The sequence below is a fragment of the Oculina patagonica genome, chromosome 4 (genome assembly GCF_052425735.1).
Source record: "Oculina patagonica isolate OP01 chromosome 4, crgOcupat, whole genome shotgun sequence".
In the NCBI taxonomy this organism is placed as follows: Eukaryota; Metazoa; Cnidaria; class Anthozoa; order Scleractinia; family Oculinidae; genus Oculina; species Oculina patagonica.
The window spans coordinates 1,337,608-1,364,137 of record NC_135761.1 but is presented as its reverse complement, the minus strand read 5'-3'; the positions used below and the strand labels follow the sequence as shown (position 1 = coordinate 1,364,137).

General features: G+C 40.7%; 1 protein-coding gene across 2 annotated transcripts; it reads right to left on the bottom strand.

Moving 5' to 3' along the window:
- LOC144649054 (transient receptor potential cation channel subfamily M member-like 2) lies at positions 1 to 26,525 on the bottom strand. Of its 2 annotated transcripts, XM_078508518.1 has the most exons (35): positions 26,375 to 26,525; positions 26,216 to 26,289; positions 20,632 to 20,729; positions 19,744 to 19,832; positions 19,272 to 19,440; positions 18,731 to 18,929; positions 17,770 to 17,915; positions 17,136 to 17,340; positions 16,107 to 16,272; positions 15,458 to 15,605; positions 15,037 to 15,115; positions 14,380 to 14,480; positions 13,541 to 13,675; positions 13,264 to 13,308; positions 12,178 to 12,310; positions 11,108 to 11,318; positions 10,499 to 10,724; positions 9,974 to 10,205; positions 9,549 to 9,661; positions 9,310 to 9,462; positions 8,541 to 8,789; positions 7,933 to 8,119; positions 7,316 to 7,439; positions 6,278 to 6,468; positions 5,840 to 5,972; positions 5,510 to 5,711; positions 5,365 to 5,392; positions 5,132 to 5,265; positions 4,658 to 4,746; positions 4,301 to 4,408; positions 4,016 to 4,102; positions 3,430 to 3,532; positions 2,461 to 2,604; positions 1,436 to 1,549; positions 1 to 1,358 (listed from the first exon to the last, which is right to left on the bottom strand). In XM_078508518.1, exons 2-35 carry the CDS (start codon positions 26,259 to 26,261, stop codon positions 1,242 to 1,244), a joined length of 4,704 nt encoding a protein of 1,567 aa, XP_078364644.1. In that variant the 5' UTR covers positions 26,262 to 26,289; positions 26,375 to 26,525; the 3' UTR covers positions 1 to 1,241. The 2 variants fall into 2 exon arrangements, with proteins under 2 accessions (XP_078364644.1, XP_078364645.1); XM_078508519.1 differs by having other exon boundaries at positions 26,216 to 26,525.
- Positions 26,526 to 26,530: the final 5 nt, after the last annotated feature.

Genomic DNA, 26,530 nt, shown 5'->3' with positions numbered 1-26,530 from the left:
ATTGGTGTAGATGTATTAAGGTTAAACCTTCTATTATTATATTTAAGGCTCAAGTAAAGGAAATTTACCAACTTGAAACTAATATTGCCAAATCTCATAATAAATGGCCCGTCCATGAAAACAAATGGGGCAAGTATGTTGAGATATGATAATCTTTTAAAACAGCGCATAAGTCTAAGTTTTTAGGTAATTTAGAGTAATTTGTTGTAATCTAGAAAGGGTCCCTTGTGCTTGTAATATGCGCGTAGTCTTTTGTATGTGTATGTAATTAATTGTGTCTTTTTTTTCTTTGTAAGATGTAAGAAACTTCCAATATTAAATAAAAATATCAAAATACAAAGAAAAAACTCTTGAAATCTCACTTCGGTTTCGATCTCGAGATTGTGGTATCTTCCAGGATTGAATCTTCTAGTAGCTAATAGTGCGTCTGGAAGGGGGAAAACCCCGCAATACAGGCCCCGCACATCTTAGAAATATCCATTTGCTTGTTTCGTCTTGCTGCTCTGTTTAGAAGTTCGTAGAGTATTAATGGGTGGGAGAGGGTAGGTATGAGGGACATCATTTCTGGAATTCTCCGGCCGCTGGAGCAATATCCAAGCCAAGTCACAAGGTTTATATTTTAAATGCTTTATTGGTGACAAGTTGGTCTCAAAGGTTTCACAAGTAGCTGCGCAAACTCCTAATGATTCCTTATGATCAAAATACACTGGATTACATAATATGTGCCCCAGTCCCCGACACTCTCCCCCCATGTAAGTTCCTGGAAGGGACTAACATGTTTTGGTCGGACTAGGCACAAGCTTCAACAAAACGAAAAGAGACTGAATAATCTCTAACTAAAGTCACTGCTCACTATCAAATTTAAAGAAAATTTACCTAATGTCAACGTTCATTGTTCAGGTTCTTCAGCAATTTCTTGAATGCGTACTGCTGCCGCAGAAGCAGCATCTCTCCAATGATTTAGTCGATATTTGGAGAATTCGTAATGTAGGCAAAAAACGATTAACATGGAGAAATAGCTCTTCAAAACTTCAAAGGCGACTTGATTTTTGGCTTGTGAGCGATTATTCAGTAGGATGACGCCAAGACAGCTGAAATAGGCCCTTCTATCAAAAGCGATCATTCGTCAGTTCTCTAGTGACAAATGTATTTATTACAAGGACGCTTAGCTCTGCTATGATCCGAGTTCCGTTTTTATAAAAATTAATATCACTTCATGTTTTTGTTTCCACGTTGCGTTTTTAAAATGCTGCATTTCTCATCTTTGCAACTTTCTCCAGGATGGACACGTGACTTGCAAAGAGCGGGATGTTGCCGCTGACCCGCTGCCAACGTACCGCAGCTGCGTCATCTCCGGCCTGTGGACGATAAAGCAGAAAATGTCTATTGATAAATGTCGCTTCTCGATTTCGTTTAGAAGCGTGAGACAACTTACCTGTAATTTGAATTCACTGAATACTTCTCCAGTGTCGTCATGGAAATTGACGGCCACCGTCTCCATCCAGGAGTTGTCCGTATTTCTTGGGTCATCGACATAACCTTTGTACACCTGGAGACATAAGAAAACGTGAGTCCTGCTTAACATCTATGCTCCCAGCTAACTGTATAGAATAGCTGAGGCAATTTGGCGATGGAATAAATACTAGTTATACAACGCTTTCAAGTGGTATACTATGGAATATACCAAGAAAATACAAGTGACAACTGGGATGTTCCAAAGTGTACCACGAGAAAGTGTTGTGTAACTATTTTATATCATGCCATAGAAAATACGCTTACTAAATGTCGTCGAGAATAACATCACAGCGCACTATGGGAAGGTTGGGTTGAATACTGTCGAATATACAACGGCTTTTCTGTATTCTGATTGGCTGTATTTTCTATGGCATGGTATAAAATCCCGTTTAGGGGTAGCCTGCGAGGCAAGCATAAAAAGGGGAGGAGAGGAAAGGAAAAAAACGTGAATTTTACCCTCCCTTCCCCTCCCATTCGACACCTGCCACGCACGCATATTCAAGGGGTGCAGCAGTATTCCTGAAGCGTAGGAACGACGTCTTGAAAACACCATAAACCATATACCATACCATCAGCAAATACTGCTAACAACCAACAAAAACCTTTAGAGCGCGCTAAGTTTATAAAGTTTGTCGGACAGATGCCTGCTTCATTCAAAATTGTTGGCAATGGTCTACGTTGCCTACAAACTTTCAAACGGGAAGACGGGTGTGTCGAGGACTTCTGTCTTTGCCGTGCTCTGACTATGCCATTGAAAACAAGAAAAAAACGCACTTCATTTGATAGTCGTGGTAACCCGCCAAATGTTTTGACGCATTTTATGAGTCATGCCAGTGAATTTAGAACTCATAAATATAAACATATCAAAATCTTAGCTTTTTTTCTTTCCACAGGACATAATTAGGTCCTTGAACAATAATATGAATTTTACTTTCGCCAAATCACCTCGACTCCGTTATTGAACAGTTTGTCAATCTGCCTGCTGATTCGTTCTCTTTCATCCTCTGTGAAATTTAGCTTCGCCATCGCCTCTTCTCCAAACTCGGCCTTGAGAGCCTGGGTCACAACTTGTCCTGGCTCAACCATACCCTGAAAAATGAAATAGACAATTTAATATCACATGCGAAAAAGTTCTCAAAGTAAGATAACACTAGTTTATAGGATTTACTACCATTTGCGTTCATCCATGAAGCATGACGAATTTAACGCTCAGTTTTTTAAAACCTCAACGGTTTTGAGTGTTACGTTTCACTTTTGACAAATGTAACGTTTGCGGTCAGGTCGCGAAATTGACAACGTTTTGGCGCCATACGATCATGTTTTCATCACAAGCTAACAATATTTTCAAGCCCAGTTTCTTCGATGAAAGTCTGCTCAGAAAACATTATTACAATGGAGAGAAGAAAAGATGACAAGTTTGGAAAGAATTATGCTTGATTCATTTGTCCGAAGTGACACGTTTTCGGATAAAACCGTTAACGCTTTAAAAGTAAAACTACGCGCTAAATTCGTCACGCTTCATGGATGAACGCAAATGGTAGTATACGAAAAATAATTCCTTTAACCCTCTCTCTCAAAAACCCGTGCCATAATATATATACTAGTTATGCAACGCTTTCGAGTGGTATACTCTGGAATATCCCACGAGTCACTTGTATTTTCTCGGTATACACACGAGCCTTTAGGCGAGTGTGTATGCCAAGAAAATACAAGTGACAAGTGGGATATTCCATAGTATACCACGAGAAAGTGTTGTGTAACTATTTAATACCATGCCATAGAAAATACGCTTACTAAATTTCAGTCGCAGCGCACGATGGGAAGGTTGGGTTGAATACCGTCGAATATACAACGGCTTTCCTGTATTCTGATTGGCTGTATTTTCTATGGCATGGTATAAATATATTTACTCACTCCTGGGATGGCCCACTGACTGTTGTCCTTCCTTTGTATTGCAACAAATTCAAGAACTTTCTTTCCTCCATCCAGCATCACACCAGTGCTGGTTCGCTTCCACCTAAAGAATTTGCAGTTTTCTTAATAAAGACACTCTAAGGAACAAAAAACCAGTGCAAAGCGCTGGAGAACATACAAACAACGCCAAGCGCGGGAAAACATGCAATCGGCGCCAAGCGCGGGAAAACATGCAAACAACGCCAAGCGAGGGAAAACATACAATCGGCGCCAAGCGCGGGAAAACATGCAAACAACGCTAAGCGCGGGAAAACATGCAATCGGCACCAAGCGCGGGAAAACATTCAATCGGCGCCAAGCGCGGGAAAACAAACAATTGGCGCCAAGCGCAGAAAAAAAAATGGCAAGCGCGGGTAAACATGTAACCGGCGATAAGCGCGGGAAACGTCGCGATAGGCAAATCACTGATTGGCTAAGAAAATGAGGTCTCCTCGCTCATTAGTAAAAACACACGAGAGCTACTGAAGATCGTCCTCACTCGAAACCAAAGCACCATTGTACTCATAGGTTACCATCTTTTCCTTACCGTGTTACGATGGGGTCAGCGGCGTGATTGGGACCAAACCGTCCCAGGAGTCCTCTGCCTTGCATGCCCGTGCGGCCCATTGGATTACTGGAGGAGAGGAAGACAATGATCTTTGATACAGTGTGACAAATCATGGTTTGGCTCAATAATCCTTTGTTAAATAAAATACCTCTCAGTACCGAGACAAGTTTAAATTCTCTTTCCCCACCCGCTAAACCTCGTATAATTTTTAAAAAACAAGCAGATTCTTGACCGTAGAAACAGTAGCAGCACTTGAACACTTACAGTGGCAGCCCCTCTACCACCCGGTAAGATCCCATGTGACTCGAGCGGTTTACGTGATATTCGTCATCTAGTCTGTTGTATGCCAGCGGTGGGCGACCTAACGAGTGCCTGAAGTAAACAATGAGGAAATCGAAACTCATAAGTAAAGCGTTAAAATAAAGTGTAAGAGCTGGGAAGCTCATTGTTCAATTGTATTTAATATTATAATGGAGCCATATTTCCAGGGATTAAACGGAAAGAGGCTTTACAGCTGTCAAAAACATGAGCTCTTAGTTCAAGGGCACGGTGTAGCAACACGTTTTGCACTTACAAATCACGGCGAGTATTATATGGTTAAAATTTCACAAAGCGACTTACATGCTCATCAAGTCAGGATCAGCCCATGAAGGCTTCTTTAGCACCACTGGGGCCGTGTAACTCACGGGACTGTAATCCGGGAAATCGACCTAAAACAAAATAAGGGAAAGTTCATTTAATATGGAGAGGGAGGGGGGTATGAAGATGTTGAGGGGGGACCCTGAAAATTTTGGGGACTTGTTGGGGATTAGCCTGTTCCAGGCTCTGGGTAGTTATGGGAAAGCGAATAACGCGGATGAGCGAGGAAAAAAATGAGGCGGCCCCCCTCGTTTTTTCCTCGCTCGCCCGCGTTTTTCGCTTTCTCCTTCAACTACCGAGAGCCTGGAACAGGCTAGTTAGGGGTAGGCTCGATTTTCAGCCGTTCTGAGAGTCCGGTATTTCATCCTCCTGGGTTCACAAACCGGCTGGAAATCGATGGCAAGCGCGGAAAAACATGTAACCAGTGGAAAGCGCGGGAAAAAAGTGGTCTCTTACCTCCCACGGCACTTTATCATCCGGGACCGGAAATCTCTTCTCAGCGCATTGTGGGTAGGGTATTGCGCGTGCCTTTTGATGGATAAATGCTGGAGCCACAGGGCGCAGATCAAGAATGTTGGTCGGTGCAGGTTCTAATGAGAAAAAAACATCAGAATTATTCACTGTCTTCCTACCAATAAGATTTAAATAAGGATGATAAATTATATATCAATGAAATTGCATCCACTTGCCTGCTGACAGCGAAGATGAAGTTTCAACCTGCAGAATGGAAAGTAATGAAAGGATAGTGAGCATTTCATGTTAGTTGTCACATTTTCGCTTCCACTATGCTTCTAAGTAATGTAGTCGTAATGACAAAAACTTTCTATTGCATACCCTTTGATTATGAAGCAAATCAACCAACGTCTTCACTGTTTCAAATATCAGTCTCCTTTCCGAACCGCCCAGGTCACGTGTTAGCGGCCTCCAGTCATAGCTGGGCTGAGCAGCTGCGGGGGCGCCCTCAGACTCTTCAGCGCTTGTGGTGTCCAGGACAACCTCCATTATGCGGTCAAGCTTCCTTGTGGCGTCATTAACCCTGTTAAAAAAAAGCCTGGATATGTCACCTAAATTTTGGGTTTATCTCGTTGTAAAAAGTTGTAAACTGTTTCTTTTACATTTTGAGCTTACAAGGACAAGAGAAAGCAGTAAAGTGCAAGAACATACTTTTCTCCGAGAGTGCAGACTCTTCGCTCCAAAGTGTTCTTCTCCTCCACTCGTTTCATGTGAATGAAGTACTCTGCTTTTTGGAATTCCCAGTTCTCCAGTTGCTCTTTTTCGTATTCCGTTAGTTTGATTTCTGGGGAAAAGCGGAGCGTCAAATTTTACTGTACTCTCATAAGATCAAGTTACGTTTGATTATTTTTGAAAAAGTTTTGAGAGCGCCATGAAATTATGTAGTAAAATGACTGTATTAGCGGACACGAAACACACTTTTGTCATTTATATTTTTCTACATAAAACTCAATTAAGAAATTACCGATGCGAATTATAATAATACAACGTCACCTTTACTGGTGAGATTTGCTTATTTGCTTTCACTGAGATCAGAGCATCGATATCCTAGTGAAACACTCCTTATCAGACCTGTCAGTCAATACGTACTCATAGAGCTGCCTGATGGTGGATGTCCACACCGACACAGCCTCCATATCCACCTGACGAATATCAGTACATGAGAGACGAAGATTAAAGGAGGAAGAAACAGCGGTCTGCCGTGATACTCTGCGATCAGTTCATAGCGCTGGAACTTCCATACTTTATCCGAACTTTCTTGCACACGCTCAAAAGTGTAACTAACAAAGAACAGAAAAGATTACTAACGACTGCAGTCAAAAATCCCCCATTGGATACCCCTGGGATTACACTAAAGAAATTTCCGGGCAAGAAGGGACAGCGGCTCTTGTACAATCCCCAAGTTATGTTTGATTAGCGGGAGATAAATGGATCATAAAAATTATTGAATTAGGTTTTTATTTTATCCGGAGTAGTCAATGTCTAACGAAATAACAAAGTAAATCAGGGCCGCGAGCAAAAGAGGCTAATAAACCCATTGCAACCCAAAAGCAAAAGCATACAACGCGTTGTAAGCGCCTGAAAACATGTCACCAGATCTAAGCGCGGGAAAACATGTCAGTGTTGTAAACGCGGGCAAACAATTGGTTGCAAGAGCGTGAAACGTCGTCCATGCCGTGATTGGTTACAAAATATCTCACAAGGCTGCAGCATCAATGATCAGGCTGAGCAAAGGTTAAACCAAATCAAACACAAATGTACTTGTAAAGAAGCTACGTCACGGACAACACATCTTGAAAAAAATGGCCAATTTTTTTTTAAATTTGTCGTTCGAAATTTGTTTTAATCTTTATCAGTCGAAACCATTCTTGGTTATTTTCGCCTTTTTTCTACTCCTTTGTTGTTTTTCCTTGTTAGAGAATTATTATTTTGAGGTTTCCTTCAATTTGAAAGGAATCAGAAAAATGACTTAATATACCGTGACATTGCTACTATAAAAGTTGTTAATAGAGATATGCTTTATAAATGTCATGCTCCAGGACTACATTTGGTTTGTTCTGGTTTTAGAGATTAAAAACCCATCCTGAAGTGTCTCTAGCTGACATAAGATGGTAGAAATTTAAATACCTGAATATGGCGATCAGAAGATTCAGGAGAAGGACATTTGTGAACAACATGTATCCAGCCAAGAGCGCAGGAGATAACCATTTGGCAGTTGGATGAACTTCAGCATACTCCTGGGGCTTTTGACCTGACAAATAGGGACAACAAAAGACAGAGATTTAGTCTTGAAGTGTTAAGACTACAACGACATTCGGAACACATTACCCCAGGGATATCGGAGGAGCGTTGCTCTACCAGCTAAGCTATGAAGCCTTGATACATTGGGAGCAGATCTGCGAGCAGGAGATTGTGGGTTCTACAGCTACCTGCTTAATCCATCCCTACCCACCCCTCCACAAGATTCTAACCTAAAAATACTGATGACGCAGCACTACAGAGATCCGTGCAGTGTCTGGGATTGCTTGTTGTTCAGTTTTTTTTTTATTGCGCGCGAAAATTCAAAACTGAGCAACGACCAATCAGACACCCTGGGCTACCCTGATCTCTAGCAGATAGGTTATCATTTTTGGAGTCGAATTTCAAATATCTCTCGAGCGGTGTAGAAATGAGCATGCAGATAGAGATAGTTATCTGTTAATTCAAGCAAGAAATGATCCAGCAATGTGATCAATCGCTTTTACCTGATATTTCCTCGAGGAAGAGCTCTCCGTACATTTGCCAGTAAGGAAGGTCTACTATTCCTCGGATGACCTCACCCCAGCTCTTGGAGTACTGTCCGGGGCCTGGGAATTGCACAGCTTGAAGAGCGATTCCATAGGCGATAATAACTATGAGCAGGATTATTACAAACTGTTTCAGGTCTTCAAGCTGTGATTTAAAACAAACATGCAAGGGCATTGTTAGTCCAATAACGGCTTAGAAGTACAAAAGGTTAAGAGGCCTCAACGTTAACAAGCTTCTACAAAGCCAATTAAAGAAAAGGGTCTTTATTTTGCATACGATTCTACGATATGCACGAGCAAGTGCAACGATAACGAAGCTTAGCGAGATTCCAAAACCTCTTTTTCTAACAAAAATTCCAATAATACAAAAAGAAAACTAAGAGGCAACCGCCAATTACTGAAGGGGTGAGGGAGAAAAACGATTCCTTCTTGCCACCCTGCAGTTTCTTCGGGCGTATTACTGTTATTACTATTATTACTAATTAAGTTTCAGAAACGGCACAGTACCCTCTCAATACGGAATTCTAAACTTGACATCACGCAATATTTTCAGTTACGCATCTTACCATTTTCCTGATCATGACAAGTTTTGGACCAAGTTGCCTGTTGACGGAGATGATTTGAAGTGAGCGCACGATAAACACGATGATATTCAGAGACAGGATTATCCGTGCAGCTTCATACGTTGAATCAAAAAAGCGCAGAAAGGCGGCCACGATAAACGCCAACAGCGAGAAAGCGTCCACAAGATTCCACGTGTCGCTGAAGTAAACGCTGAGTTTGTCACCAAAGCTCCTTGGTTGTTGAGCGCCCAGCTGAAAGAGATAAACAAGGAACATTTTAAACGCAGAAAAAATGTCTAAATTAAAAAAAAATACGCTGGCACGAAACTGGAAAACAAACAGAGCTTATGTGCCACTACTAAGAGCAATGTCAGTTCAATGGAAGTTTTCTTTCTAACATAACGTTGGAAAAGTTTGTGTTGTTTTACAGACTGCGATGAGCTTAACTGGTGTTAGCTCATGACAAATTTCTTTTTCTTGTTATGGAGAACCTAACAACTACCGTCAGCAAAGTGAACTTTCAAAGTATTGTCGTGTAGTTAACTGTGTTATGCAAGTTAGCAAGCCAAATGTTCAACTATGACAATGCCGTAAACCCAGATTCAAGCCATACCTTTCTATTTTTATTTATTTATTTATTTTTAAACCGTAGCATATCACTCACGTTTAACTTGGGAATTAATTGTACGCTAGTTGATCTTTAAGCGCAAAGTGACGTTTCTAGGACGTCACAAAGTGACGTCATTCTATTACGGTATTTTATGTCACTCACCTGTCTAATTTCTTCCACAATGATTGTAAAAATCCAGAAGTAAAGAATGAGTTCCACGACACTTAGTCCCCCGAGAGTCTGGGACGAGTCAAATCGTGGGAAGTACATCGTGATGACGTAAGCATACAGCAAGATGAACGTTATGTAAGACACCTGAAATTGCATCATCAAAATAAATCGTGTAAGAAGTGGTTGACAAAAATTATTTCTAACGCTGTGTGTAAAACTTAAGTACTTACCAGATTGCCCATGAACTTAGTGAAAGGTGCAGAATAAAAAGATGTGATTTTCTCATAGGCAGTCATTTCTTTTTTTCTCATCATCGCGTCCATAGAGTTGTCGTCTTGAAACTCTGAAAGAATAAACATAGATCTTGAGTTTAGGATACATTCATTGCTAGAAAAGCCTTGTTATTACACAACTATGCCACTACGAAAATTTAACGACAAGAGAACGTGCGAGCCGAATGTCATCCCATTTCAGCGCAGTATCTCGCTTTACTCGGGTTTGACAGTGGCTGAAAATTACCTTGGACAGGAAGAAGCCAGTTTTGAACTGTTTGTAGCTAAACAACAGGAACACCTTAGAACAATAAATCGTTCATCATCATCCGTGGCGATAAGTGAGTAAGAATTAATGTTTTTATCAAAGTCTAGTTTTTCACCTGGAATGTAATCTACCCAATCTTCTCCATTGCCGCCCACTGTGGCTTCCTCATCCTCGGTAATTTTAGGATTTCCGTTGATTGTTTCAACCCTTTGTAGTTCAATTCCGTCCTCTGTGTTGCTTGCTCTTTCCACATTCCTCATGCTTTTGCTATTTAGACTTTTATTTTCATCAGGAACAAAATTAATTAATGGGGAAATTAAGAAGGGACAGAATGTGCAGATGATGATCTGGAAGGAAATAATAAAAAAAACAGCAACTTTAGTTTGTGATTATTGTGGACGCGTATTAACATCTGATCAACATGAGAATTCACGGCCAAAACAGCAAACGATTTATCATGACAAAAAAAATCTATATTAAAGGTTTTATTTCTATTCACATTGAACCTCTCTATAATGTAGGGAAATTTCAATATGAGTGAAATAAATGGATCCAGACGAAAACTCGTGACAGTTGATTCCCTCCTATTCGTCTTATATAACCTTACCTACCCATGTAGGGAGGGGATCGTTTCTCCTACCTTCCACCACTGGGTGTTCATAGCCAAGGTCCCCATCCACAGTCGGGTGAGTAGCATTTGGCAGGTGGGCTGGGAAATGAAGTCTTGATCCTCAGCCATGACCGCCAGATTAAGCGCTGTCAAGTGACCGAAGTTATCCAGTTCTTTGACCAACAGAATCTGAGATTCGGCCTCATGCTCTTCGTAGCACTCCTGAAGTACACCAATGGCGTGTTGTTCAAAATCACTGCAAGAAAACGAATGTATTTAGTCAATTAGTGGATTGAAAGAAAGAAACGAATTCGACATCCGGATAAATATAATAACAAAATAATAATAAATGGGAATTTACAATGGCATCTTCCATATAGTGGCTCTTCTTGATCCCACTGATTCCAGATCGAATTGGAATTTAGAACTAGTGTTTGTTTTTGTGGAGGGAGGAAAACCGGAGAACTCGGAGAAAAACTCTCGGAGCAAGGACAAGAACCAACAACAAACTCAACCAACATATGACGTCGGGTCCGCGCCGGAAATCGAGCCCGGGCCACAATGGTGGGAGGCGAGCACTCTCACCACTGCGCCACCCCTTCTCCCCTAGACGAGGTTGGCTGTTGAGATGATACCTACTTTGCATGATCCAATAGCTCATTACTAATGTCAGCGAGAGCTTTTCCCGCCATGGACTTGAGCAGGCGTGTGGCCATGAGTGCTGATGCAATCTGTTCTTTACCCATACTCCACATGAGCTTGGCCATATGTTGCCTGTTGCTTAGCACCGCCCAGATGAACACGTCACGGTAAGGTGCCGGTAATGGATCGATTTTGTGAATGGAATTAGCTAAAAAATAACATGAATGAAAAATATTAGCGCTATGCAAGGGCGATCGATCAATATTACGTGAAATAGTAGACTTTGTGATGCACCAACACGACTAGAACCGATTAAATAGGGTCCCGAAAGGACAAAACAGCTGTAACTACCATTGCTAACGTCAAGCGGATCTGTGTGTGACGTGTCGTGTTTGTATCACGTGACACGAAGCATAGAAGAAAACCTGGACTATCTGACATTAAGAACAAGTGAAGTTAGCTGAACTTGAACTGGATTTATCGTAATGTGTGTGGATGGTAATCTGGGTATGCATCTCGATGTTTTGTATTATTTTGGGTGGTTGGGAGTATAACGTCTGCGTTCGTGCCTAGTGGCCCATTAGGCCGAAGCTTATTACGATTTCCATAGCATGAAGCGTCTAGGTGTATTTCTACTCCCCCTGAGTGGGATGCTAGTCCATTGTAAGATTACCCCAGCATTAAATTCGCCGCGGTACCCATTTATACACCTGGGTGGAGAGATGCACTATGAAGAGTAAAGTGTCTTGCCCAAGAACACGACACAGCGCCCCGGCCAGGTCTAAAACCCGGACCGCTCGATCCGGAGTCCAGCGCACTAACCATTAGGCCACCGCACCCCCAAAGTGAACATACAGTCAGACCTCTATTAAGCGGCCACCTATTAAGCGGCCATCCTCCATTTAGAGGCCACTTTCCAAAGTCCCGATTTATTTGTCACTAAACTGCTGTATTTGATACCTCTATTCAACGGCCACCTCTATTAAGCGGCCGCGGCCACCTTTTTGCTGTCGCAAGTGTATTATTTATATGGTTTTTTAACTAAGTTCCTTAGCCTCATGACTTACCCACGATAACTGACTGACTGATTTTGCGGTAGCGACCATCTATGCGGTAGAGACTGTGATATGAATCGCCCATCAAGTTTTCAATCACATGACCAACCACTTTCATGTCCAGTTCTTTCACATGTCTCTTTCTCTGAAAATAAAAGAGAGAAAAATTAGTTGTTTTCAAACGTTGAGAACTTTGCTTGCGTGTCTCAGTGTTCGCGTGTTTGAGTGTTCGCGCCTTAGTAACCATAATTAAACTTTTTTCAACAGAGCATTTTCACTTTTGGTTTTGCATTACTATGCTTAGTGGTTGGCTTCAAACACTCGTGCCACTTTTCTGAACCAATCAGAAAAAACCAATCGTGGCTCGCTCGCACACGTTTTCCCGCGCTTCGCGCCAGCTTCGTGTATTTGTTTCGAGATTTGATTGGTTCACTGGAATGTTTGCCTGCTTTGTATTTGGCTAGAGTGATTACTTGGGTTTTGGTTTCACGACACTCAATTGTAAACCACACTAAAGCAGTTTTAGAACGCACCAAGAAAAATGTGAAGTTGCAATACAGCAAGGGTAGCTATTCACTGCGCCCACAGATAACCCAATAACGTAATAAACTAATCAGAACTCGTTCAAACGCGGGAAGTCATGTCACCGGCGGCAGCAAGAGCGGGAAAACATGTAAGCGTCGGCTTGCGCGGGAAATAGAACTAGCCGCAACGGCACGGGAAAACACATAAGATGCTGAAGTAGCCTGCGTTGCTGACGGGATTAGAGCTGAAACTCGACTCGTCCCAATTTCCTTGCGGCTCCGCGGTTCCGTCTCTCTACTGTTTGCCATAAACAAAGCAAACGCACTCGGTCGCAAATCCAGCAAGCTACGCAGGCTAATGCTGATGCGAAATTAATTCACCCTGGATATTGGCTAGCCAAAAATAAATTCGCTCTAATTCGTGTCATTAATGTGAAAAAATACAAAATCAGTCGAACTTGAAGAAATGATTTTCAAGCCGTTTTAAAGCCGCCATCAAGTAAAAGTGCTCCGTGTTCCGCACTCATACACAGACACTAACTCTTTTCAAGGCAAGAAGAAAAGTTAAACAAACCTTTTCTTGTTGAAGGAGTCGCTCGATAACGCTGTTTGCAGGAACCTGAAAAAGTTCAACAAGATTTCAAGCCGAGGCTAGTAAGTTCAACCACGACTTTTGTAAGTGGATAATAATGCAAAAACTGGTTTAGCACATTATATTTGAAAAGGTGAACAGGCGGTTGGCAAGCAAAGAAAATTTGAACAGTTTTCGTAAATCTTTCCATTGAAATTTAACAAAGCTCGACGTGTTTAGTGTGGTTATAAATGAAGAGACGGCTGTGACAGTAACTTACCCTATCATATAACTGACAGAGGATTTGTGGAGTGAGAAACTCTCTCATGCTTAGACCATTCTGTAGAAAGAGTTCCACAAAACCTGTCTTGTCGTCGAGTAAAGCGGCCAGCATTGGATTAGACAGGGCCTCCGTCTACATAAATATAAAAACATAACCATTTGTGACGTAGCGCCTAGCCAGACCACGCGTACACAATGTTACTTCTTGAGTGAGTTTAATTAGGACGGTATTGGAACACGGCTTTAAATCGCGCTGTAATCTTTTGAGAGAAAAAGAAAACTTGTCAGTTGCAGTACGACCAAGGATTGGCAAAATACAAAGATAACATTGTCAGGGACGGCGGAGCAATTTTCCAAGTGGGGGGGGGGGGGGGGGGGGGGGGGGGGGCTGACTAGTGACTTGAAGTGGGGGGGGGGGCTTAAAAGACTCTTCTCTTAGTGAGTCTTTATTTTTTTTTTCGGAAATTCTGGGGGGGGGGCAGCCCCCCGGCTCCGCCGTGCCTGACTGTTAGACACTGCAAGAAGCCTCGAATTTTTCCCTACTGAAACGCAGCCCAGCCGACGAGCGTGTGAGCGGAGAAGTTTGCTCCGTTCAGTCGATCGTGATCAGAGACAGCTTGCAGACTGATGTTCATCGGTGATGCAACGGTGATCAAGAATACAACAACAAACAGAACAACAACAAACAACAAAAACTTTATTCACCCTTTAATTTTTTACAAAAGAAAAAAAAATAGTAATAAACTTTTTTCGGGATTGGGATAATCTTTTCATTGGGGACAATACAGAGAACTGAAGCTATTTTACTTTTGAAATTGAACGAAACAAATTAATTACCGTCCAATGTTTCTCCTCTGTGAAGATCTCACTTTTGGCCACATCAATACGGTTCCAGGCTAGCGCTAAATTTAACTGCACCAAACGACTGGAACTGTTGGCTGTTAATAAGGAGTATCAATAAATACAGGGTTTATATAATTAGTAAAAAGAGGATTCTAGAAAGTTTTCTAGAACACTGATTTCAAGCCCATTGATCGAACCTTTCTGCTTGCTACCTTTTAATTTTATACAGTCACGCACTCGATCCTTCATTTAGTCACGCACTCGATCCTTCATACAGTCACGCAATCGGTTCTACATACAGTCACACACTCGGTCCTTCATACAGTCCCGCATTCGATGTTACCTCTGATCTTTCTACAAGTCTCGCACTCGAGCAATATTCTTTCCACAATTTACGGATCTCATTCACACCATCTCTAACTTTCTAATCTATCTAACCTGTTTACTTATGTCTAAAGCTCCGCTGCCTTTCTGTTTGGATGATCCGCCATTTTGTATGTAAGAGATTAAATAATCTACCCCCTTCCAAAACGTAGGCTGGGTTCGTGCAGGTTTAGACATTTTCTTGTTACCGAATGACAAGTTTAATATAGCATATATCATTTTCATAAATTAAAACAAATGAATAGAAACATCTGAACACTACCACACCTTTTAAAAGGGCTTTCAGAATAGCAAGATCAATGTCTTGAGGTATATTTGTCTCATCATCAAGTCTGTATATCGAGATCTACAAAAAAACAAACACTTGAAACTACTGGCAATGGCAAGTAACCGCAAACTCTATGAATTCCGCCGAGGGGAAGCTTATTTCTTTTTGAGGCTTTAAAAGTAGGACTGCTACTTTAAAGTTTCTTTGGATTTAGGAGCGAGAAAAAGTTTTGAGTCGTGTCAAATATGTGAAATGGTGGAAAATTTATACACAGTTCGTGAATAAAAAAAGGCGACCGGGAATGTTGAAGGTTTCATGAGAGTAACCTGAACTTTAAAGCTAATAAATAATGACGATGACGATGTCGATGACGATGATGACGACATGTGATTAAAAAAACAGCCGGATGAGTTGACTCACCATTTTTTCGTCCTCCAGCACTTGTTCAATCATCTTGTAATGTTTGCTGACATCTTTATCCTTTTCAAATGAGAACACATCTGCCACCTTGGCTCGTATCTTGCTTTCAAATGCTGGATCAATGATGTTGATTTCCGTCCTTCCTTCACTGAAGAGAAAAACAACATATCAGAGACATTTCAAATGAATGCGCCAGTAAACTAAAGCCAATTAAAGGTAATTACATCTACCTAACCACAACAAACGCAATGGCTAAACGAGAAAATCAAAACTTGAAGCAAAAGTATGCAATCGGCTCCAAGTGCGGAGGAAAATATGCAGTCGGTGCCGGCAAAGCGCGGGAAACTAGCATCGGCTAATTCACGATTGTAGCTTGCTCCTGATTGGTTGAAATGGTAGCATGTTCGTTTTTATTGGTCAGACCACGTCACTCCAGTGATCGTATCAGTTATACAGAGTTGTTTGAACAAAAGGAGAGGAAAAGAGCAAAGAAATATAGGAAGGAGTGTGAAGGGATTAGGGGGGGGGGGGGGGGCAGGTGTTATTTAACTGTGATATGTGAAACGGTGATACTATGAACCAACACATTTCATCTGAATTGTTTTTCCTGAAGCTCACAACTGCCACGAAGGTACCTAAAAACGCTCACCATTTCTTCACTGTGTGGCTGTAAGCATAAGCCACTACATCTGCAGCACGTCCACTTCCATCCACCACAACTGCAGGGATTTTCTTCTTGATCAACTCACACATGGTGCGCACAGTGTTCGGTCCACCTTCCAGAACCAACAGAACCACAGGGACACCAATGGCACCTGGAAAAATATGACACCAAGACATTGTAAGGTCACAGGGTTCCTACTCAGTTTTGTGGACAAAATTCAAGGCAACTTTGTAATTTTGTAGCCAGTTTTTTCTCTTTTTTTTCAGATTTGAGGTTATGAGTGAAATAACAGTGCCAGGATATAAAATGAGGTAGCCGACTCAGATTTCACTCAACGATTACAAACTTGGACACAATTCTAGAATTAACTTCATTTTCTAGGTTCAGAAAAATAATCAAAACATTTCATACTTTTTCCCGCATTTTCAAACATTATACGATTGAACCAAGCTGTCAGAAACGACGTGGTCAGAAAAGCTGTGTTTTTTTCAGAGGAAAGAAGCTTTTTTTCTCCATAGCTTTAGCACATTACTTGGAGATTTTAACCCCAAATCTGATTGAGATGATGATTCTTTATAAAATAGTTTGCTTATCCCTACATTTCTTTACGAGGGAGGCGCGGTGGCCTAATGCATAGTGCCGAGCGGTCCAGGTTCTAGCTGGTGAGACGATTAACACTTACGGTGCCTCTCTCAACCCAGGGGTATAAATGGGTACCGGCGAATTTAATGCTGTGGGTTAACCCTGCGAAGGATCCTGGGGGGGGGGGGGGGGTAGCAATACTTCTAGTCACTTCATGCTTAGGAAACCAGGATAACCTCCGGCCTGATGGGCCACTACTGTAGCCTCGAATGCAGACTCAACCTTTTTATCTGATTGAGATGCTGATTCTTCTTTTACTTATCCCTACATTTCTTTTAATGATACTTTTGAGATTTTGGCTGTACATCAAGGCAATATCCTTTAGTTGAAGATTTTATTTTTTCTCTCCACTTGTCTGAACTTTTGACCTACCTGCGGCAGACCTGGAATAAGTTTTGGCCTTCATCACAGCTTCCTCGAATCTTGAGCGCAAATCAATCTCTACGCCATACTTCCCTTCTGTTCCATTATCCACCAGTAAGAAATGCGAGTGATTGGAATCTAGCAAGGCCCCATGGCCACTGGATCCTGGAACCTGTTCCATACGGTACCATGCTGGATAGAGACCATTCTTGTCCTATATGCAGTACAAAACAGAATTGTAATGACCTCTGACTGTATTTCCTTGAAAGAACCACGAAAAAATGCACACAAACAGCACGGCCAAACGCAAAAACGTATGTTACTTCCAGTTCACGTTAGCTTAAATTTAGAAAAAGGTTTACGTCCAAGAGTTTGTAACAAAACGCTACACCCACATTTGGTGAACAAAGCGCCTTAGCTTGAAAGTAGAGGATTTCATAAATATTTAGAGACAAACACAGGTCTGCATTTTGGCAGAAACAGGCGCTGACTGGAAAAATATTAAACCTTCGTAACTGCATATGCCAGTATGCGGTTGTAAATAATGAAGAAATGATCTCCACCGAATCCTGTTGGAGATCTCCTAATTTAAACCTATAATAAGAAAGAACAGTACATAGCTACTTAAATATGGACCATGTACCTTTGAAGCTATCAATGATTCCTTTCTGTGCACAATTCCCCAGGTTGCAATACCAATAACATTAACTTTGTCTTCACTGCCAAACGTGATCGCTTGTTCTTTCACCGCCTCACCAACATGTTTCATCACACCTGTGTTTGTCCCACCTACAAAGTGACAGTTCAATTACATGTAGTGCTTTTCATAAAATTTGTGAAGGCTGGGTCGGTTCGGGAGAAGTTTCAGGAAGATTGACCTAGAGTGAAGTGGAAACTTTCAAACTGACGCAAAATTCCGGTAAATAGGGTTGGCGAGGTTTTTATTACAAAAAACTTAGAACTTCCATACCTCAGGTGCTAAATGCAGCAATAATAAATGCGATATGTAGCTTACACACTGTAACTTTGGCGAGTGAAAATTTCAGATACATTTTTTATTTCAAGGTCATGATCAAGACTCATATTTCCAAAAATTCATTTTAATTTGTAATGTAATGGCTTAACGTTCTTCGCATTTTTCACAGTTCACAGATTACATCACGTGTATTAAACGGGTAATCGTATCTATAACAAAATTCTCGCTTTTGATTGGTTCTGCGCGCGCCTATTTGTCGCGTAATTGGCGCGCGATCACGGGGGTGTCTAATTACAGGTATTCAATTACAACTTCTTGTAATTGGATACCTGTTATTGGACACCTACATCATACGCGTGTCAATCACGTGCACTTAAATGGGTTCTTTCTTGGTATTTTCGTACTGTTTGTAAAACCGATTGAACATATCTTTGACTTTTTCCACATAAACGAGGCTCTCAAAGACTTCCTAACCTCGAATTTTTGTTATTGATACGATAATTGTAATTGGACCTCGTGTCGTACAATTCAGAGAGTATTCGTGATCGATTTTAAAATTTCTCGCCCGATCACTTCCTGAATTGTACTCCACTCGGTCCAATAACTATTACTAATAAGCAATGCAAACCTGTGATAATCCAGGCACTGGTTGATTTGGCAGCCTTGATCAGACCTCTTCTGAACACCTCTTTTAATCTCGGCTTGAGGACAAAACTCTTGGCACCACCTGTCACAGAGATAACCAGGTTTGGGGTCTTAAGGTTCCATCTCTCAAGCATCAGTTTCAGGATCAGTTGCACGTCAGTGTCGTGGGACACACGAACATAATGCAGGATAAAACAAAAGATTGGAGATTACATCTCTATGAAGGTATAGGTGAACTCTGTGGTTTGCTACATTGTATTGTAGTCCATCTGGGATAGCAACCCCACCTCACCCCACCCCACCTTCCTATCCCCACCCCCACCCACACCCCTAGCGTTTATTCATGCTGCTTTAACAAATTAACACACTTTTTGTGGGTAAAAAGAAGAACCGACTGAAAGAGGACATGCCCATGCCCAGCGAGACCCTGTCCAGTGCTCAAACCCAAGACACAAAAATGTTTAGCTCTTTTTTTAACATTGTAATGCACGATTTAAAATAAGTATCACGACAAAGTCACTAACTGGAGATCTTTTTGTCTGTTTGCCTTGCCCCAGGAATTCAATTTCTCCATAAGCATCGGTGGGCAGCAGTCGAGTGCACCTCTCAGGAGTCCACTGGTCACTGGTGTCCTCCCTTGCCACAGTAGCATCATGATCTAATTTAGTTCTGCCGCACTTACACACAGGATTCCTACCGAGAAAGACAAATATTTGAAACACTGTGTATTGGGTGCATCAAAAATATAAACCAGTTAGGGCTATATACAGTAACCCCGGTAACTCTAACTCGGATAACTCAAACAACCCCGCTAACTCGAACAAACTTCCATTTCCCTTGGATTTGAACCCACCTTTAAGTCTTATTCAATCGACCCCGATAACTCGAAACCCCGCTAACTCCAACTGTTTTTAGTTCCCCTTCAGAGGTTCCACTGTATGACATATCACACTTCAATAATTATAAAATCAGTATATATTGTTTATGAGCGCTTACTCTTCAGAGGTGGTTTTCTTCCCATCTTTTACAATTTTAATGCATTCCCGCCGTTGAAAATTGCCAGCAATCCATGATTTCTCGCTTTTCTAAAACACACAATTAGATAAAAATTTAAAATGATATGAAACATGAGATATGTGCAGCAGTATTCCAAATATATGACGTGTTATTCTAATTACAGCTAGTCTCCATGTTGTTGATAATGCTGAATTGAATTCCTCAGCCATAAATGCAAAATCACTCATGTGGTCTGCCTCCCACCTGAGTTCATTCAAATTACCGTATTTTCTCAAATAAACGCTCCCGGCGTTTATTTCAAACTTAGCTTTTTCAACCCGGCGTTTATTTGTAGCCGGCATTTAATCGGACGGACTGCAACTTTCTGCCAACTATTCAGATTGATTTATTGTTACCGATCTTCGAGACCAAGGGGCAGTTTGTCGAGGCTGGACGATTTTTCTCTACCCCGAGAAAAACGTCCCTGGGTATCCAAAGGTGATTATTTCCCAAAGGTGCACTATTACGGATTGGATACTTTATGTTGCAATCGAGACATGTGACAAACAGAATATATATATACTCGTTAGCTTGACCTCAAATAAACGCCGGGATCTCGAACAAACGCCCCCGGCATTAATTTAAAAACTAGCAACACCTTCAACTTCATTTATCTCTGAAATATTATATTTGAACTAATCAACAAGATTCACAACAGTTCACAAAGAATGCATCTCACAAAATTTCAGTCAATTTCTGGAGTCTTGCTCTCTAGAAAAGATTTTAGTTTCACCCATCTCACAAAGTCTTGAATTTACCATAAATGTTGCAATCCTGCTTTGGAAGTTGTCAATTAACTTAACTTTACTTATTTAAATAACTCTGTACCTCTAGCTTTGAAATTCCTGCTAGTGAGCCAGACGGCGACCCTTTAGATGAGCGGCGATTGGAGCCTTGGAGGATCAGCGCATCTGTGGGTAGTCCAGCTAAACACACAGAACTTATTGATTGAGCTTTATTACTGGGTTTTAAAACCAAAATCTTCGGAATGAAGGTTTAAAATGAGCTGATAAATAATGTTTGGGTCTGCAAAAATAAAAATAAGAACATTTATTGTCAGACTAACACACAGTTCTAGAACTTCCTTGTATATTGAATACTTCAGTTTTTTAGTGCAATATATACGTGTTCCGTAAACGCCCCCGGCGTTTATTTCAAACTTGGCTTGGTGGACGTGGCGTTTATTTGAAGCCGGCGTTTAATCGGGGCCCGGCGTTAATTAAAGGACTGTAATTTTCTGTCAATTTTTCAGATTGATTTGCTGTTACCGATCTCCGAGATCAAGGGGCAGTTTGTTAAGGCGGGGCGATTTTTCTCTTCGTTTTGCAATTGCCCCGAAAAACTGTGCTTGGGTCTCCAAAGTTGATAATTACCCAAGGGTTCATTACTACGGATTGAACACGTTTATGTTGCAATCAAGATTTGTGATAAACAGAACATAAACGGTAAATGAACAATAAAGAAGCATGCAAGTAAAGGTTTTGGGTCAAAGTTTTAAGTTCATAAACGGCAATGTCGCCAACGTCTAACTCGTTTTTAAACGACCTCATCCAACTTATAAGCAAACGCTGGAGGGATATTCGAGATTTCCACGACAATGAGTGTGAGCACTAACATAAGAAATGAGATTTGCCAGTCCTGAAGACAGAAACGCGAACTTTGCCAGTGTCTATCCTAGATATTTAACCCCCGGACTTTTCTTTTGAACGTTTACTGAAATTTCCAAAGCAGCATACCATACTAGTGTGTCATAGCGCTGCCATTCAAGAGAGTATATATACTTGTTAGCTTGACCTCAAATAAACGCCGGGACCTCGAAAAAAACGCCCCGACGTTCTATTTAAAAATTAGCAATGTTGACCCGGCGTTTATACGAGGCCGGCGTTTAATCGGGGTCCGGCGTTTAATCGAGAAAATACGGTATACCTTATATAGCGGTTTCAATTAAGTTTTATAAAACTAAAACCAAAGTAATCACTCTGGCCAATCACACAGGACGCAAACAATCCAGTGAACCAATCAGATTCGAAGTAAATACATGTAGCACAGGAAGGGAGTGTGAGCAATTAATGGACGGAGTTATGATTGTCTTTGGTTTACTTCTGATTGGTTGAGAAAGTGGCATGAGTGTTTTAAACCAATCAATAAGTGTAGTAATGCAAAACCAAAGCAAACGCAAATAGCGTAGATATGTATTTATAAACAAGAAAACTCTCAACGATCATTACATGATCCTTGAAGATCTTTGGGAACATTCTTCAAGAACAAGAAGATCTTTGGCAAGAATTTTGTAGATCCTTATTAAAAATGATTTTTGAAGATCTATGTTTAGTCCTTAATTAACCCTTGATGGGTCCCTTAAATATATAGAATAGAATAGAACCATTATTTAAGTGTCAAATAACCACTTAGCTCGGGAAAACCCATACTAATTTGGGGACACGAGATGAATACATTCTTAAAGACAATTAAAAAATATTTAAAACTATGTTAAATATCAAGTAACAATATATATTGCTATCGAAGGAGAGAATGGAATGTATGAAACAATAGAACGTGTGTAACAATAGACGACAGATACTTTCTTATTTATAGACTAGATAAAAAGGCATTTCTATCAATTAAATTTGTAATCTTAACAATCAACTAGTCTATATGATAAAAATAAACAAAAATAAAAAACTTCTCGGTTTGTGATAGAAAAAAGTGTGTTTAAATAGACAACTTGTAACAATAGAGTGTAACAATGGGAAGCCCAGGCTCCTGCTAAGAGCTCTATATCCCGCTAGATTTGTACGTGTGTGCGCGACGGTTTTGGGCTGCTTTCAGAGTTGTGGCTCGTGATGTACACAGTGGTTGCTAACGACGACGAATACGCGATCAGCCTTTTTTCTCGTGGAGGAAAAAATAAACCCTCACCACCCGTTAGCTAACTTGAAATAAAAAATAGCCAAAGATACCATCCTGTATACGTCCGAGTAAAAGCATAACGAGCTTTCGACAAAAAAAAAATATTGGATGTTTTTGCACGTTTGCTATTTATACGCGCTGAAACAGACCTTATTGTGGTTTGTGACGTACGCAGCGGTAGCTGGCATGTTGCCTTGCATGCACGAGGGATTACGACTTTTAAAGGTTCCAAATGTCATAATAACTTGCGTGACGAATCATCTGGTGTTAGCCGAAAAACCTAAGACAGTTATCAATGTTGATACGTTATACCAACAGAACAGACGGACCCATTAGGGCCCTATTTTTTTAACTACAGGCATTCTTTCTTGTATGTGACATAACACAACATGCTCTGATTGTATTACGTCAAAATTCATCTCTAAATACTTGTAGTTTACGGCTCTCGCATCTCTCATGAACACTAGCTCTCCACAAAAAACTCTCCAAGTCCCTTTTTAAGATAGTAAGAGAGGAGGGGAAGAGGTTTGCGGATTGTCAAATGAATTGAGCTGATTCATGGATTTCAAAAATTTGGCAGGTTGCCGAGCAGCCAAGAATTTTGGCCCGGAATCTGGACTGTACCTGACAGGAATTCACACTACACCGCATGAAGTTTAGATGTGGTGTGGATATCTAGATTTCACCACCGACCGGTTAGCTCAGTTGGTAGAGCGTCGGACTACCGTGCGGAAGTTCTCGGGTTCGAGTCCCAGACCAGACTAACACTCTTAAAGGGTCTTAAAACAACTGAGAAGAACGTGCTGCCTTCGCAATGACATCTGCAAGTGGTTAGATATTCTGGTCTTCTCGGATAAGGACGATAAACCGTAGGCCCCGTCTCCTGCATCTTCAGTGTTGTGGTCAGCAGGGAACGTAACCTGAGATCATGCCCTCCCTCACAACTTATCACTCCGCAGGTTACAGGGGACGTAAAAGAACTCACACGCTTATCGTAAAGAGAAGGGCATGGAGTCCCCGGTGTTTTGGTCGTGGTCTTTGCCCATCGTGCTGTGTACTGTTCAAATGCTCGGAGATATTAGCTGTACAAGCTACTCTGAAATCCGAGGGTAAAAAAACACGATAATGATGATGATGATAAACCAATTAGAAGAGAATCGACAGACTGGGACAAAAAAATATGAATCGACAGATTTGCGTACCCCATCCCGCCTCAGTAAGCTACATGTAAGAATTATACGACCATCAATACATTTTTGCCATTAAATCAAAAAACCTCTCCGACATCTTGTTTATCCTATGGCCACCAAATAAACATAGGTTGATGTAGACAGTAATTCTAGTTGTTGTAGATGTGTTGGTGTCATTGTGACGTAATATGACGTAATTATGACGTCACATGCAGGATTTATTTAGCTAAACAGGCATTTTATTAACATTTCAATCGCAGTTGAATGTATGGCCACAAACTTTTATTAGCAACGTGTTTGATAAGAGTTTTGTTTCTGATAAAACTTTCGTTGTCATTAGCAACAACATTGACGTCATTTATGGTGAAATGGCCGCCATCTTGGATCCGCCATTTTTAAATTCTTTAAAATCGATTTATTTCATAGAAAATCGTAAAAAATCAAAGTTTTCGGACTGTAAAACTTAGGTTCTCTATTGTAGAATGCTTGAAGATGGAAAAAAATATGAGGTAATAATGAAAATTTCAGAAACGAGTCCGGTGACTTCCATTGTTTATTATTGAAAAATGATCAGCATGTTAAAGGATACAACTTTTTGCAAAGTTAAAAAATATGCAGCCGTGTCAGAACCACCTTAAATTTTCGAAAATTTAAGGTGCCTCTGAAACGGTTCCAGAGAACTTTTTTAACTACTTTTTGAGTTATTCGAACTTAAAGCTAAAATTTAAGGATGCTTTTAACTGGTTATACCGTTGCTATGGTTACAAGTGAAGTAAAGAAAATAATCACAATTTGTTTGCCAATGACTGGGCATTTGTTTGATACCATTTTTGCAGCGGTAACTGATAAAATGTTTGTAGCACTGATCCAATCCCATGAAAGTATATAAGAGCTGGAAAGTACTGAAAACTGTTTTAGAAAATTGTTAAAAAAGGACGCAAAAAGTCAAGCGAAGGAATACAATTTAAATAAAAATTAAAAAAGAACTAAACTACATACCTCTGGGGTTTAGCCTGGTTCTCATATGATCTCCCGATCGTCTCTGTCGCTTCTGTCGCTTCAAGTTTGCTTCCTCCAATCACCGCAGACTTTACAAACGACAGAGCGACAGAGACGATCGGGGGTCATTGGACCAGCCTTTATTGTCCATTCACTTGCTAATTTCGATTTGGGTTCGGACGTTCATGCAGAGTAAAGTGGACCATGCGAAATCCACGAGATTTTAATAAAGCAGGAAGTCCGAACTCTGATCGAGGTTGTGCGAAGTCATCTATATTCTAAATCAAGTCCCATGAAGAAATAGGTGCGAAGAGAGAGGTCTGAAGTCTTAAGTCTTCAGACCCTCTCGGACAAAGAAAATGATATGGCAACAACGAAAGTAGGAGAAAAGAAACTTTATTTCTTACTTTTACTTTTTATTGAGCTGTGCGCTACTCATATACGTAAAGACGATTTCGTTTATCTGTAGCTTTGTTCTTAATGTCCTCAGTATTCTGATGTTCAGTTTAACCAATGTTATCAGTTAATCATTCTTCGTTTCAATCTATTTCTATTCAGTCAATATCGGAATTATTTTCTCATTTATATGCAAAGCGGAAATGATCTCAAGTGATTTACAAATAAACTCACCTTGAAAGTTTTTACTTTTCCTGTTCAGTCAATATTTGGAAAACTTGCACTCTCAGCATCACAAGCAAAATAAAGGAAAAGGTGAAAGGATGTTAAAGAAGACGTGACAAAAATCATAGAAAATACTCACAGGTTTAAAATGCGACAGCAATCGAAAATGGTCAATTGGGTAATATAATTTTCTCTCTTTTGACCCTGAAATTTTGGTTTATATTGACCTTTGTCGACAATGTCTTGGCGTGTATTCGCAGCGAAGACGAAGTCGTCCAGTTATGTAAAGAGATATGCCAGCTTGTTTGATTACTCTGTTGCAAACTTCTTCAACAAGTGTTCAAGAATTTGCTTAAACAGCTATTTGTGTGAGTATGTGACATGAAAGGGCCAGACATTCTTTGACTGAAGGGATTAGCGGAATGAGTGAATAGCTTGGTGACGTAAATTGGAGTCTTTGCTCTGATCAAACGCATTTCCGTGTCAGAGTTTACCAGTTCTTGAATCAATTGTTGCAAATGTAAATGCGATATGAGAAATGCTTCACTTTCGCTTCAGCCAATGGTTAACTATGCAATTAATTTATTTGTTTAGCGACTTTACGGAACAGAAATGACTTCACAATAAAACCGACTCAGAGGCTGGCAGTTTTAAAAGAAATCCGTATAACACAATGAAATGAAAGCTTTTACCTATGTCCACACAACTCGCAGGCTCGTTGCTGTCTTGATCGGCCATGCTGTTTTCTTATCCTCTTCGAAAAACTCTTGGTAAAAAATAAAACCATTTAAAGTAAAAACAATCAGTCTCCCACAGTTGTAGAACCTTGAAGCTGATAAGTTATTTATCACCTGATCATAGATGCCTCGGACTTATCTTCGGACTTATCCTCCGTGGTCGTGCTGTAATTCACGTGTTTTTACTGACCAAGTCAAAAGAACAAATCTTCACAGCAGTCAAGCCAATCTGAACTACTTGGTGTGTACTGTAGCTCAGAATAAAACCTT

Excerpts from the sequence above, each read along its gene's own strand:
- LOC144649054 (XM_078508519.1), bottom strand. The coding sequence starts at position 26,261 with ATGGCCGATCAAGACAGCAACGAGCCTGCGAGTTGTGTGGACATAG. Across the intron at positions 17,916-18,730 it reads CAGTGCCTGGATTATCACAG|GTGGGACAAACACAGGTGTG; the intron begins GTTTGCATTGCT and ends GTCACTTTGTAG. Across the intron at positions 8,790-9,309 it reads TTGTGGAAGAAATTAGACAG|CTGGGCGCTCAACAACCAAG; the intron begins GTGAGTGACATA and ends TATCTCTTTCAG.